Genomic DNA, 13949 nt, shown 5'->3' with positions numbered 1-13949 from the left:
CACCCAGGTTCAGTAGGTGGGCTTCCTTCCAAGCTCATTAACCATGAAACCAGAGTAGCTGGGATATCCATATCCAGTAGCTGGGATAACTACAGAGTTTCAGACAAGATCCGAGGGCCGCTTCTGCATCGTCACTGCCAGCAGAGCAACTCCACAGTTCCCAGACGGGGCCCAGCTCTGGGTGCAAGGGGCTCCAGGGGAGAATGGCGGGAATGAGTGGGGGTAAAAAGAGAGTGAACTTAGAAACGGGCGAGGCACACGGTAGTAGAAAGACTAAAGCGGGATCAGGACAAGCAACCAGGTGGCTGCGAAGGGTCAAGACACCCAAATCATCTGCCCGACCAATATTAGAAGGAAGCAAATGCAAGGGAAACACCACGTGCTTCCGTCACACTCAAATCTATTCCCTTGTGGTGGTTCCTTGATGTTGCAGGGAACTACTGTAATAGAAACCAACAGGATTTTCAAGGGCAAGAGACTTTGCCGCTAAACAAGATGATGTCATCCTTCCTGATGACAAAGAGGAACGGGTGATCAGCTCTGAACACCCTGGACTCAGGGAGCTGCTTTTCAACTATGTTATTCCCTGTGGCGGCGGCCGCCTCCGTGCCCTCCTCAGCAACCTCTATGTATGACTTGTGCATCATTTTGGACACATACAGACGACCTCCAGCAGCTACACCGGAGAGATCAGCTCTGGATTCATCAAAGATGTCCTTCAGCCCCAGGGCTCTTAAATGATGCTTGATTTCATAATTCTTCTCTATCTTGAACCGAGGGAGAAACACCTCGACATACTGAGAGCTCATTTTTCTCGGATCGGTCCACTGCATTAGATTCCGAAAGGTCAGCTTGTTTTCAATCTGTAGGAATGTTGAAAAGGCAATTTAGAATCATATGCTTAAGGCACATCTGGGTGGCCCAGCTGGCTGAGCATGGGAATCTTCATTTTGACTCAGGTCATGATCCCAGGGTTGTGGGATCAAGTCCGACATCAGACTCTGCACTGAGCATGGAGCCTGCTTGATATTCATTCTCTCTCTCTCTCTCTCTCTCTCTCTCTCTCTTTCCCTCTGCCCCTCTCGCCTGCTAGTGCTCTCCCCCTCTCTCTGCCCCTCCCCTGCTCTCCCACACACTCTCTCTCTCTCTCTCAAAAAAAAAAAAAAAGAACCATATGCTTAAGAGAGAGATAAAACATCATCAACTACAAAGACAGTTTTCCATAATTATCCTCTCCTAGATATTTGCATGTAAGTATGTGAATGGATTTTGGAGAGTCTGAAAATGGGAAACTATTAACACGAACAGTTCAAGCATTCTATTAAATCACTTGTTTAATTTGCTCTGCTGTGACAAGGTGTGACTTGTATTTCCAGGCATTTCTGTTCTCTGCCCCCATACAAACAAATATAGCCACAAATACAGCCAAAGTGGAACAATGGGCAAGTGAAGCAATTAGGGTATCAGAGATCATCAGAGGGAGAAAGGAAATCAGTGGTCATTTAAGTCAGCATTTCTCGACCATTTCCCATCACTAAAGACATAGAAAATGATCATGTTTGCACAGCTTGCTGGAAGAACCAATGGACCCCAGGTGGCCCAAGGCAAGGAGCCCAGAGCTCTAGCTTCGAGGGTTTAGGTGATCACTACCTTCCAGCACCATCACCTACACCATCTGGGAGGCTTGGATCCAAACCCACTCTCCTACCCAACTTGACAACTGAAGTTCAAGACATTGTAAGGAAATGTGCTGCACTGCATAGGTGGGCACCTCAGTTACACAGCTAGGAGCCCACGGCTCTCTCTCCAGCACCACTGTTGCCCCAGATGATTCATGAGTGGAATTCACCAACTCCTGAATACAGAGAACTGATCAGAGACTAGTCACACGCACACTGATTACAAATCTTATATATAGACATTTGTTCTCAAATTCAGGCTCACTAGAATCCTAAACAGCCTTTCACAGCTATCCTTATCAAGAACCTAAACTTATATAATCAAATTTAGCCTAATTTAAATTTTATGTGTGTAAATTATCCAGTTCATGGTTAGTCGGTAATAACATCTCATTCTGACTCAGAATTTTTTCCTCATTTGATGGCTCACTGTAAAGCCAACTTCCTCATTATTCCATTATGTAGGATAATGTAGGTATATAGTGGATTTATATTAATCTCATTGAAACATCATTAGGAAAATCCATGACAGAAAAGAAAAACTCAGACAATACGTGTAAGAACAAATCTATCTTTCGAGTTATCTACTGTTTGCTTTATATGGGCTACTTTCTCTATTACTGTAGATTATTTGAAGTTAAAATAATCGATGTGCGCTAAAATGTTGATAAAGATTATCGAGTGAATTATTGATTTCATAGGAATACCAATATTTTACATTGTCAACTTTAGATTTAATAATAGCAACTTTATGGCATTCTTCTTGCTGTCCATGTCCAAAAAGGTAATTAAAATGAAGCTAAATGAAAATCATTAAAATGATTGGGTGGTTTTGTCCCTGTAGAAATTACATGTCCCAAGTTTTAAAGTGCAAAGTTTCTAAATCATAGGAAAAAGATGGAATGGAAAATAATGCCTCTGGGTAGGAGGAGCATTTCTCCATATTCTTTTTACTTACAAGCAACATTCATTATTTTACGAATCAAAACACAAAAATATTTTAAACTTTAGATGTAACTTTTTAGGGTAGTTGATATATGTGCATACACACATACACACACATTTGTACATAGGTATTTATCAGACAAATTGACCAAATCCCATGAGCCTCCTTTCCCTATCCCACATGGCTGCTGTGTGGACCAAATAAGACAACATGAACGAGGCTCAGAGCACACGGCCCGGCACACAGTAGGTGCTCACTGAATGGCGTCTATTATTCCTTCTGATTGGAACTACAGAGAGCAACCAAAGATCCAGGCTTCTGGGATTTCAGGTCACAGGCTTAAGAGGCCAAATTCACAGGGAGGAAATGAGAAAGAAGGACAGGAAGAAAATCAGGATCTGAGACATGGTGATGCCATGTGGCCTTGTGGGGCCCCTGGGATGCCTCTTTTTGTCCCTTGCACTGTGCTGGTCTGTTGCTCTGGCTACATCAGTCACAGGGCAGTCCCTAACCTACGCTTTTCGCAGAGACACAGAAACTCGGTGAGACCGTACATTTTGATGCTCAAAGGCCCAAAACCCCACTGTATCATTCCTGCCTAAAATGGTCAGTCTATCAAAGTTCTAATAGCACATGCAAGACTGTTTTGATGGTCAAGTGCAAAGACCTAAACTCATACCCTTTTCCCTCCAACGCTGAGGTTTGAGGGGGTGCCAATTTCATAGATATTCAACTAAAATTTAGGCTAACCTGAAGTAAGTCAATCTCAGCATCTATCTATAATGGTGTCAGGCACAGAGTAGGTACTCCTTAAATATTTGTCAAATAAAGGAATCAGCAGGCAAATCTCTGATTCTTACAGCCTGAAATCATCAAGTGGATGTATAAAAACACAATCAATAATATCTTAAAAATCTTCTAAGTCCCCAGTAGTGAAAGTGGCAGTAGTAACTTACTTGGGACAGGTCATTCTCGGGCAGCATTATGTACATGCTTATGCCGCCATGATACTTGAGCTCAACAACTTGCATGGGCGGGTCCCTAATGACAGACAAATTGAACTTCCGTTCTTGGTGCATCATGGTGATTGCTTTCCCAGGACACTGAAAGTCAAGTCACAAAAAACATTTTATAAGCCCACCTTATTTCACAATAAAATAAGAATAGTCTTTAGTCTTTGTCCAGTCGATTCAGTAGATTCTTCCTGACCTGTTGCCAATAGTGATTGCATTGCATTGGTTCCCAGCTTTGGGATTAACTGCCTGGGTTTAAAACTCCCAGATGTATAGCTTTGGGCTAGCACTTCTCTGTGCTTCCATTTCCTCATCCATATAATGCGGGTAAAAATAGTCTCTACTGCATAGGACCATTGTAGAGATGATGTGACTTAATATACCTAGAACTTGGTACATGGCCTTGCACCTAGTGTTTTACCTGAAAATGTCTATATAATAAGTAATGAATAATTATTAAATAGAATTATAATTTAAAATGAATGCTATAGGTTTTTTAATAAGACCTCATCTAAAATTGTGTGATTTTGATTGTACTGGTCTGTATTTTACCTCCAATGAGAGAAAACATTTTCAGTATTCATAGCAATATTTATCAAGTTTAGCCTTCTCTGCATGAACACAAAAGGCTGAATGATTGAAAAAAACTTTACAGGTCAGTTAGCGGAATCGCCTTATTTGTGAGGGTAGGAAGGTCTACGGTGGTTAAGCTGACTTGCCTAGGACAACGCAGATTCTGTGACACGAGGCAGGGACCCTAACACAGTACTTCCGACTCCAAAGCCTTGATGCTTCTACTATACTCTAAGATTATTGTGTACAAATTGGTAAAAACAAAAAGCAAACAAAAAACACAAGAATACATATTTTACAAAAGTTGATTAGGACTGACACTTGGAAATGTATAACGTTACTAAACATAACTTCTTCCTCTGTAAAAGGAAACAAATGCACCCTCACTTTGACTTGGGAAAAATCATCGATATTAAATTACTAGAACCGTACACCCCACCCACAGTTAGAATCAGAAGAAAAATACGGGACACACTTTTGTCCCATTTTCTTCTTACAGGCATCCAACTAGAATATCTTAAAAATGAATTCGTACTTTATTACCTTTCTCAATTTTGAATATATTTTAAGAAATGTCAATTTCTGGGATACCTCCAATTGTGATCCATAACCTGCATTATCAGGAGAATAGAAAGTGTGTTTTATAAGCAATCCACCACAAAGCATTGGTGAGCAGTGGAAGAAAGGAGCAAAGAAATGATGAGTCCATCCTTTGTCTATGTAAATATCATAATTTCTGCAAAGGAATACTATTGGCAATCGCTTCTCGGCCTTTTGGCTAAGATCAAGTGTAGGAATAGTATTGGCAAAAGAATCTTAATTGAATAGATTTCCATACCTTGGGAGATCTGAAACGGCAATTTAGGGTTTCGTTCTTGGAGAAGGCCGACTCCCACTTGCCCTTGAAGTACACAGCGTTCACCAGCACCATGACAGCGGAAGAACTTATGCTACCTTCTTGAAAGATGTTCTTGATTTTGCCTTTTGAAAAACAAGTGGAGGAAAAAAATGTTAAGTTTTAATGTAATTTGTCTAAAAAGACAAGATGAACATGATATTCTTCCTTATGACACAATTAGAATAATAACAATGATATTTGTCATAGCCTATGAGCAATCAATCACTCTGTCCAGAACTCTCTAAATACTTTGTGTGCAAGATTTGGTTTAATCCTCACAAAAGTCTCTGTGGGGTAGGCACTATGATTGTTTCCATTTCCTGTTGAGGATGCTGGAGCACAGAGAGAGTAAGTAATTTTTACATCACACAACAAGAAAGTTACGGCAACAGGATTCCAACCCAGAAAGAGGATTCCCGAAGCCCCTCCTTGCTGGTAAGCCCAAACTACCTTTACCACCTGGACGAGGCCACAGCATTCCAGATATAACTGAACTCCATTCTGTTGAGAGGGCTAATTACTTCCTTCATTCCACATAACAAGATTTTTGCTCGACGTCAACCCTATTCTTGATGCTTGAATCACAACCATGAAAGACATAGTCTTTGCCAACATTGGACTCACAGCCCAGTTCAGGGAGCTGCCCACACTGGTACCATAGTCATGTGCTCAGTGTGCTGTGGGAGCACAGACAAGGGCTGCCCTCTCTGGCTCGGCCCTCTGCTTGAGCTGAGGGTGAGGCGCGAGGTGGAGAGAAATTGCGTATAGCAGAAGCTCTTTATACGAAGACATGGAAGCCTGGAAAAGCACGGTGTGTTTGGGGAAAGCCTAGCACATTCTGATGCATTAGGGAAAGGAGGGTTGGAAAGGTTAGAGGGAGGGGCCAACAATGAAGAGCCTTGAATGTCTGGCAGTAATTTTGGATTATCCTGAAGGCAATGGAAAATGATTGCTGAGGATCCACTGGAAGATAAGAAAGGACAAGGTCATGATGGGTCAGATTTACCTTCCAAAAGGGGTGCTCTGGTAGTGTGCGGAGGATGGGCAAGGGGCAACAAGACTTGGGTGAGTTTGGTGAAATGTTGGCAGCATTCTGAAGTATTCAGCATTAAGAACCAATGCTTACCAAAATGAGAATAATTTTCAGATAGATTTGAATAAAAAAGGAAGAGAAATTAATCATTGGTCCAGATGGAAAAACGTATTAGCAATCTGATACCCTTAAACACTAAACACTAAATAGAGTCCCACTCAGTTATTAGAAAAAGCAATTGCAGGGGCGCCTGGGTGGCCCAATCAGTTAAGCTTCTGACTTCAGCTCAGGTCGTGGTCTTATGGTTCGTGAGTTTGAGCTCTCATCAGGCTCTCTGCTGCCAGCACAGAGACACTTCAGATCCTCTGTCTCCCTCTCTCTCTCTCTCAAAAATAAAGAAATAAACTTAAAAGAAATAAAAAGCAATTGCATATTTTTTCTTGGTTTGAGAGTAGTGTATTTGAAACATGGGATGGCTAATGGTCAAAGTAACCCTCTACTGAGGTAATGACCAATGAACAAAAAGCAAATTGAGACACCGCACTCTTATTCCCAGGGCTAATTATAGTATGTTTGCATTGAAGAATGCAAGTCATGTCTCATATTTTTGAAACAGAACCAGACTCAGCAAATACATGGGTGTTTTTCAGAGTATAAACCAAGGTCAGCCTTTGGTAAAGAAATGACTCGGTTTGGAATCAACTGATTAGCAAAATAGCAGTGAATACATTTCCTTATTTGTTTTGAACTAAACCAGAACATTTGCGGGAATTCCGTTTTTGGCTGTGCAAGACACTTACCAACCAATTAAGCAATGTACTTTTTCGGGAAGATACTACCTTTGACACATATATTATTTTGATAAATGAAGAGAATTTTAAAATGAAAGATAAACTACACATCTTGTAGGAGAAGCAATCATATAAAAATACATTTCACAGTAGGATGTCATAATTTTAATGCGATTCTTCAACCCAAGAAGAAAACAGAAAGATACTGGATTAATCATTAGAATGAAATATAATGCTGTGGTCATTGAAAATAATATCCTATAAACCCCTTTTAGTCTTTGTTCACTAACCAGGTGTAAGATAATGAGGATAACTGAGTATATTAATTCAGCTTGTCACTAATTTATGAAATGGTCATAATAAAATCAGTATTTCTCTCACAGGATTCTTTCTCAATCCAATGAGATAATGTAATAAGAGATAAGATTTCTGAAAAGTATAAAGCATTCCCATTATTAAAATTACTCAAAACCACATTGTGGACAAATACTAAAGCAATTTTCTTTCTTTTTTATTTAATAATATATTTTATTTAACCAGTATGTCTCAAATATTATCATTCCACCATATAAGAAGTAGAAAAATTATTAAGGGTTATGTTTACATTCTTTATTTCATACTTGGTCTATGCAATTAAATGGTTATGAAAAATTGCAAAGTCGCCTGTAAAAATGTCAGAGATAGAATGTGAAGAAGAAAATCTAGACACAGATGTGAACATAAACTATGAACATAACTAGGTCAACCTATTCCTTATGCATAAGGCCAAGGACTAGAATAGAACATGGGAAAATGAAGCCAGTGATTTGTTGAGGTGCTAGGATTGTGAGGAATTTTTGCTCCCCATTTTTTAATGTGAGTGAAAAAACATAAAATTTATCATCTAACAGGTCAGTGGCATTAATGGTAAACATTTTGTTGTATATCACATATCTCACAAAACTGAAACTCTAAATGCACCGAACAACTCCCCTTTAAGCACCAACCCCCAGCCCTTGGTAACCACCATTCTATTTTTTTTTTAATTGAAGTATAACTAACATACAGTGTTTTATTCCTTTCAGGTATACAATATAATGATTCAACAAGTCTACGCATTACTCAGTGCTCATCAAGATAAGTGTATCTTAACTCCCTCCACCTATTTCATACTCACACTTGCCTCCCCTCTGGCAACCATTAGTTTGTTCACTGTATTTAAAAGTCTGGTCGTTTGTTTGTATCTTTTTTCTTTATTTGTTTTGTTTTTTAAATTCAACATATGAGTGAAATCATAATATTTGTCTTTCTCTGTCTCACTTATTTCAGTTAGCATAATACCCGCTAGGTTCACCCACATTGGTGCAAATGGTAAGATCTCATTCTTTTTTATAGCTTAGTAATACTCTTATCTATCTATCTATCTATCTATCTATCTCTCTATCTAGTATCTCTATCTAGATATAGATACATATACCACAGATTCTTTATTAATCTCCTGATGGGCACATGGGCTGCTTCCATAACTTGGCTACTGTTAATAATGCTGCAGTAACCACAGGCGTGCATATATCTTTTCAAATTAGTGTTTTTGTTTTCTTTGGGTAAATACCCAGGAGTGGAATTACTGGGTCATATTGATAATTCTGTTTTTAACTTTTTGAAGAACCTCCATGCTGTTTTCCACAGTGGCTGCACCAATTTGCTTCCCACCAACAGTGCACGAGCAATTTTCTTTTTTAAAAAAATTTTTTTTCAACGTTTTTTATTTATTTTTGGGACAGAGAGAGACAGAGCATGAACGAGGGAGGGGCAGAGAGAGAGGGAGACACAGAATCAGAAACAGGCTCCAGGCTCTGAGCCATCAGCCCAGAGCCCGACGCGGGGCTCGAACTCACGGACCGCGAGATCGTGACCTGGCTGAAGTCGGACGCTTAACCGACTGCGCCACCCAGGCGCCCCTGCACGAGCAATTTTCAATAACAGCAATCATTACATTGGATTAGGACGAACTGTTTCCTTTCACGTCTTACAAAAGACTTCCAGCTCTAAAGTTGGCCATTCTCAGGATTCACATATCACTGACAAATCTTTTAGAAAAATAGGGTTGCACTCACCATGTGTCTCATTTTCAATCCATTTATTAATTTTATATCTGGTATCTTCTACATCATTTGTAAAGTCAACTCGTTCCACTCTGGCATTGTATAATTTTTCAGCACACTCAATATAGTTCTAAAAAACATAAATAATTACAGTAATAAGTAAGTCTATAAGCAATACACAGCTCTTGTATTTACACCATTAACTAAGCATATAACAAATCTGTTTTTGAACTCGTCTCTTTATTTCCACCATCTTACTCGAGGACTCATTCCTCACTCAAAGATGAGGAAATATGGCTAGAAATAAGAAAATATGGCTGGAAGGGGAGCTGGAAAGCCTGCAACTGAATTTGCACAGCAAGCACGCTATTTGAACGTAAGTTTATCTGAAATGGATTAGGGGAGGCTAACAGCGACTACGACTAAAGCCCATTCCCTTGGCTTTACCACTGCTTTCTCATCGCAAACACTTCAACAGCCTCCTAGCTTGCTTCCCTTGCTCGCATCACCCCCTTCATACTGAAAGCAGTAGGAAGGCTTCCAGGTTACTTCCTGAACTTAAGATACAGCCCAAGCCCCTAGACTTGCCTGTACTTGAAAGAAATGAAGTTGGGGCGCCTGGCTGGCTTAGTCAGAGGAGCATGTGACTCTTGAGCCCCACATTGGGTATAGAGCTTATTTAAATAAATAAAACTGAAAGAAAGAAAGAAAGAATGAAAGAAAGAAAGAAAGAAAGAAAGGAAGACGTGAAATTGAAGAGGAAGAGCAGAAAAGGCGAGCCCTCCAGGCAGCAGTACCCTCAGGGGAGTAAGAGGATCTTTGCACACTCAGGAGCCCAGCAGGAGCTTGTGATGCCTGAAGCCTATGGTGAATGGGGCAGATGGAGGCACAGCCAGGACAGAGGAAGAGCATGTCTTGTCTCCTTGGATAAGGAGCTTTTGTTTTATTTTAGGGAGAGTTATTGAAAGGATGTAAAGAGGAGAGTAATGTAATTAAATGTGCATTTTGTAAAGGTGACTCTGAAATCAGCCTAGGAAAAACAATGGATTGGAGAAGGAGGAACCTGTTAAAATGTCCTTAGAGTTTATCCCGAGGGATATAGAAAGGTCCTGAATTGAGGCAGCGAGTAGACTCAAATTGGAAGTTGCCTGAGGGCAAAACTCTAAAGAACACTCCTATTTCAGAGATGAGTAGACGAATAAAGATAAACAAAGGAAATGGAGATAAAGAAGATAGAAAAACAGGAGAAATCAATGCCACAGAAACCACGAAAGGGGAAAGTTTTCGGGGTTGCTACAGTAGTGTGGAACACTAAGGAGGCAGATAAGATCAAAACTTTGCCAAGAGCCCATAGCCCGGTGTCCATTGGAAGCCATTAGTCACCTTGGTAAGAGAAGCTTCAGGAGAAGTAGAAGGTAGAAGGTGTATTGCAATAGAGAGAGCAGTGAGAGAGGGTGGAAAATGGATTCTGCCTATACAGAAGCTTGATTGGAGAAGCTTGATTTTTCAAGCTTAGATTGACAGAGTGAGATGTACAGAAAAGGGAAGAGAATCATGGGGTAGCTTTAAAAAAAAAAAAAAAGGAGAGAAAAATTTAGAAGATGTGTACCTGGAGCACATTTATATGCTATTAGGAAGAAGACAGTAGAGTGAAGAGATTCCAGAAAAATACTGCTAGAAACATGTCACCAAGCAACTGGGGGTGAAGAGGCAAAAAGAAATGGATGAATTATCCATTAAACAAAGTATCCCCTCTGAAAATGAAGGGAAGGGGAAAGGGGGCAGGGTGTGAGTTAGATGTGGATCCCCCCGATGGCCTCTATTTTCTTTGTCAAGTAAAAGACAAGTGGAGATGGGAATTTATTGCTTAAAAGTGAAAACACAGGGGCGCCTGGGTGGCGCAGTCGGTTAAGCGTCCGACTTCAGCCAGGTCACGATCTCGCGGTCCGTGAGTTCGAGCCCCGCGTCAGGCTCTGGGCTGATGGCTCAGAGCCTGGAGCCTGTTTCCGATTCTGTGTCTCCCTCTCTCTCTGCCCCTCCCCCGTTCATGCTCTGTCTCTCTCTGTCCCAAAAATAAATAAAAAAAAAAAACGTTGAAAAAAAATTAAAAAAAAAAAAGTGAAAACACATTATTCTGAGGTGGATGTGCTTCTACCTGTAGAAGAGAAGCTGAAACGTAAGACAACTCATGTCCAATCCTTTGTCTCCATATACAATTTGTTCCATGAACGTATATAATGTGTTCATCTTTAAGAAAGAGTCATACTGTTGCTTTGTCTCTTGAAAATTCCTCCATTAACTTTAAGATCACATTGCCTATCTAGGACAAAATATTCATCCTGTGTATATTACAACATATATTTCATTTCAGTATTAAATTAATTTTCTCTTAAAGAAAAAGACATTTGAAAGTTGAAAGTGCTTGTGCCAGGTATGGAAACTATTTTTGGGTACATGGTAAACGATTGGAAGATTTAGGATCAAGTCCCAGTCTGTGGTCATGACCAGGTGGAGAGCAGTGGGGTGGTGGGGGTGAGAGGGGGCGGCGAGCAGAGCCATCCCTTCCCTCTGGCTGGTCATTCCAGGAGCCCAGAGCGGCCGTTCTAAGGAGCAAAGGGGTGTCACCCTGAGGTCTCGGGCAACCCCTCATGATCCAGACATCCACCCACCCAAAGGCAGTGGTTGAAATCCTGTTACTGTGGTGATTCTCTGACCAGGGGAGGCAGCAAGTATACTGAAGAAAGCCCAGGCTTTTTTCCACTAAATCCCACGACTTCCTGTCCTCACATGGGCTCCCACAGCACTGGGCCCTTCTGCTCCAGGGCCAACTAGAAAAATCTAAGGCATCAGAGACCTGGAGCTCATGGCACAGACCTAGTTGAAACTGATGGTGGCAATAAGAGGTTGTTGGGAAATTGAGAGAAGCAGAAGAGATTTCAATAACTGTTGTGAGGAATGGGAGAAAGAAATGACCATGAGCACACAGCTGTCGGTCAGCACTGAGAACACCTAGCTAGGCTGGGAGCCCAGGGTGTTGCGGTGGTGACCACATATCCAGGCGTGGCACAAGTGTCACGTAGGAGCTGAGGTGCACCTGCTGAGAGAAGTCATGGGGTTGATCCAGGTGGGGTTCTGTTGGGGGAAAGAGAGAGCTGATATGTTGAGAGCCGATGCAGAGAGGGAAAAATTGCCGAACTCAGTCAGTGCAAGTTGAAGAACAGGTAGAGTGCGCATGAAATAATGAAAGACTGAGAAGTATGGGATGATGTGGCCACTAAGGGGAAACTCAAGTTGTAGATTTCAGGAGTGCAACATTCTGGGCGTTGATGAGTTTCAGGGTGTGGCTTGAGCATTTGTTACTGTAATGGGAGAGAGAGAGGGTCAGGAGACTATAAGGAGGGAAGGTGACCTCACAGCTGGGTGTCACAGGACACTGAACTTACCCAAAATGATAGCAGAGCTTGGGGGAGTAATGGAATGACATCCTCAGAGGTCTGACCAAGAGACATTTAGCATGGATTTGGGGAGGAGGGAGAAAGTATCAGAGATGGTGGTTAGGTCTTCTATGCTACCTTACTTTTTGTAAAGATAATTTATACATTATTATTATCTTCATCAATTCTCATAGACTCATCCATATTCAGATATGAGTAAAAAAAAACTGTTGTAAAACAAAATGTAAAAAAATTGGAGATGATCTATCTTTGTACTGATCGGACAACTGAAAGTTAACAATAGTTACATCTTTAATCAAAACTAGTTTTTATGGGGCGCCTGGATGGCTCAGTCAATTAAGCATCCGGTTCTTGATATCGGCTCAGGTCATCTCATGCATGGTTTGTGAGTTCAAGCCCTTCATTGGGCTCTGTGCTGACAGCATCAAGCCTTCTTGGAATTCTCTCTCTCTGTCCCTCCCCTACTCATGCTCTGTCCCTCTCTCAAAATAGAGAAACTTTTTAAAAGTTCTCATTTTATTTTATTTTTTATTTTTGAGAGAGAGCATGAACACAAGCAGGGGAAGGTCAGAGGGAGAGAGGAGAGAGAGAGAGAGAGAGAGAGAGAGAGAGAGAGAGAGAATCTTAAGCAGGCTCCACACTCTGCGAGGAGCCCAGTTTGGGACTCAGTCTCCTGAACCGTGAGATCATGACCTGAGCTGAAATCAAGAGCCAGACACTTAACCAACTAAGCCATCCAGGCACCCCCAAAAAGGACTCTTTAGAATAACTACCTCTACTTGTAAATGTCTGGGAGGGAAAAGATGGCAGTGTGTCTATTTTCCATGTTCGTGGTCAGATCTCGCGTTCACAGTGCTTCTGGGTGCCCTGCTCCCCACACACACTAAGTGCTGGATAAGGGAACCGGATGTGCGCTGTGAATAGTAACATGATAGACACCTCAACTTCCTGTTCAACAGAGTTGGCAGTCCCTCAGGAACTCGGCAGTGTGTGTGGGAAAAGAGACACAAAATGTGGATCTGAACATACAGGGTGGCCCCTGTAAAGCTTGTGTGGGCTTCTTCTTGGAAAGATTAAAAAACAAAGTGGCTTCATGCCTCATAATTGGCAGGCTGCCAAAGGGTTGGGAGTGGCGTCAGAAGGGGGCAAAGAATCCGTGTGGGTGACAGACAGAGGAGACGATGATGGTTGGGTGGAACACAGAATGCTGGCAAAGATACAAGTGGAGATTAGCCCGGAGAGGGCATGGAAGCAAAGCTTTACGGTTGTCTGACAAGTGGAGAATTAAAAGGGAGAACACACACGCCCTGAAAATCATGGGCACTGCATCTGCTTGAATGCATCTACTAACCAGCTTCCGGTGGTCACAGCAGCGATGGCTCGAAGGCATGGATCGAGCACAGTGGCACAGAGAACACAGTGTGGGTCTCCCTGGTCCTTGGGTGAGTGGGATGCCACAGCAACTGCTCAGACTTCA

At 41.6% G+C, this 13949-nt stretch overlaps 1 protein-coding gene and 1 pseudogene across 1 annotated transcript in view; one reads left to right on the top strand and one right to left on the bottom strand.

Moving 5' to 3' along the window:
* Positions 1–399: 399 nt before the first annotated feature.
* SERPINB7 (serpin family B member 7) overlaps positions 400–13949 on the bottom strand; it is a 64553-nt gene continuing 51003 nt past the window's right edge. The window contains exons 6-9 of the mRNA XM_047828201.1: positions 9030–9147; positions 5050–5192; positions 3582–3728; positions 400–863 (exon numbers count right to left, since the gene is read on the bottom strand). Coding sequence (XP_047684157.1) covers positions 465–863; positions 3582–3728; positions 5050–5192; positions 9030–9147 — 807 coding nt within the window. The 3' untranslated portion in view covers positions 400–464. The remainder of the gene's footprint in view (positions 864–3581; positions 3729–5049; positions 5193–9029; positions 9148–13949) is intronic.
* Positions 4970–5107, top strand: LOC125149763 (uncharacterized; annotated as a pseudogene).

The sequence above is a fragment of the Prionailurus viverrinus genome, chromosome D3, assembly GCF_022837055.1.
Source record: "Prionailurus viverrinus isolate Anna chromosome D3, UM_Priviv_1.0, whole genome shotgun sequence".
NCBI lineage: Eukaryota > Metazoa > Chordata > Mammalia > Carnivora > Felidae > Prionailurus > Prionailurus viverrinus.
Note: the sequence above shows the minus strand (reverse complement) of the source record. Positions and strands in the feature narration are given on the sequence as shown.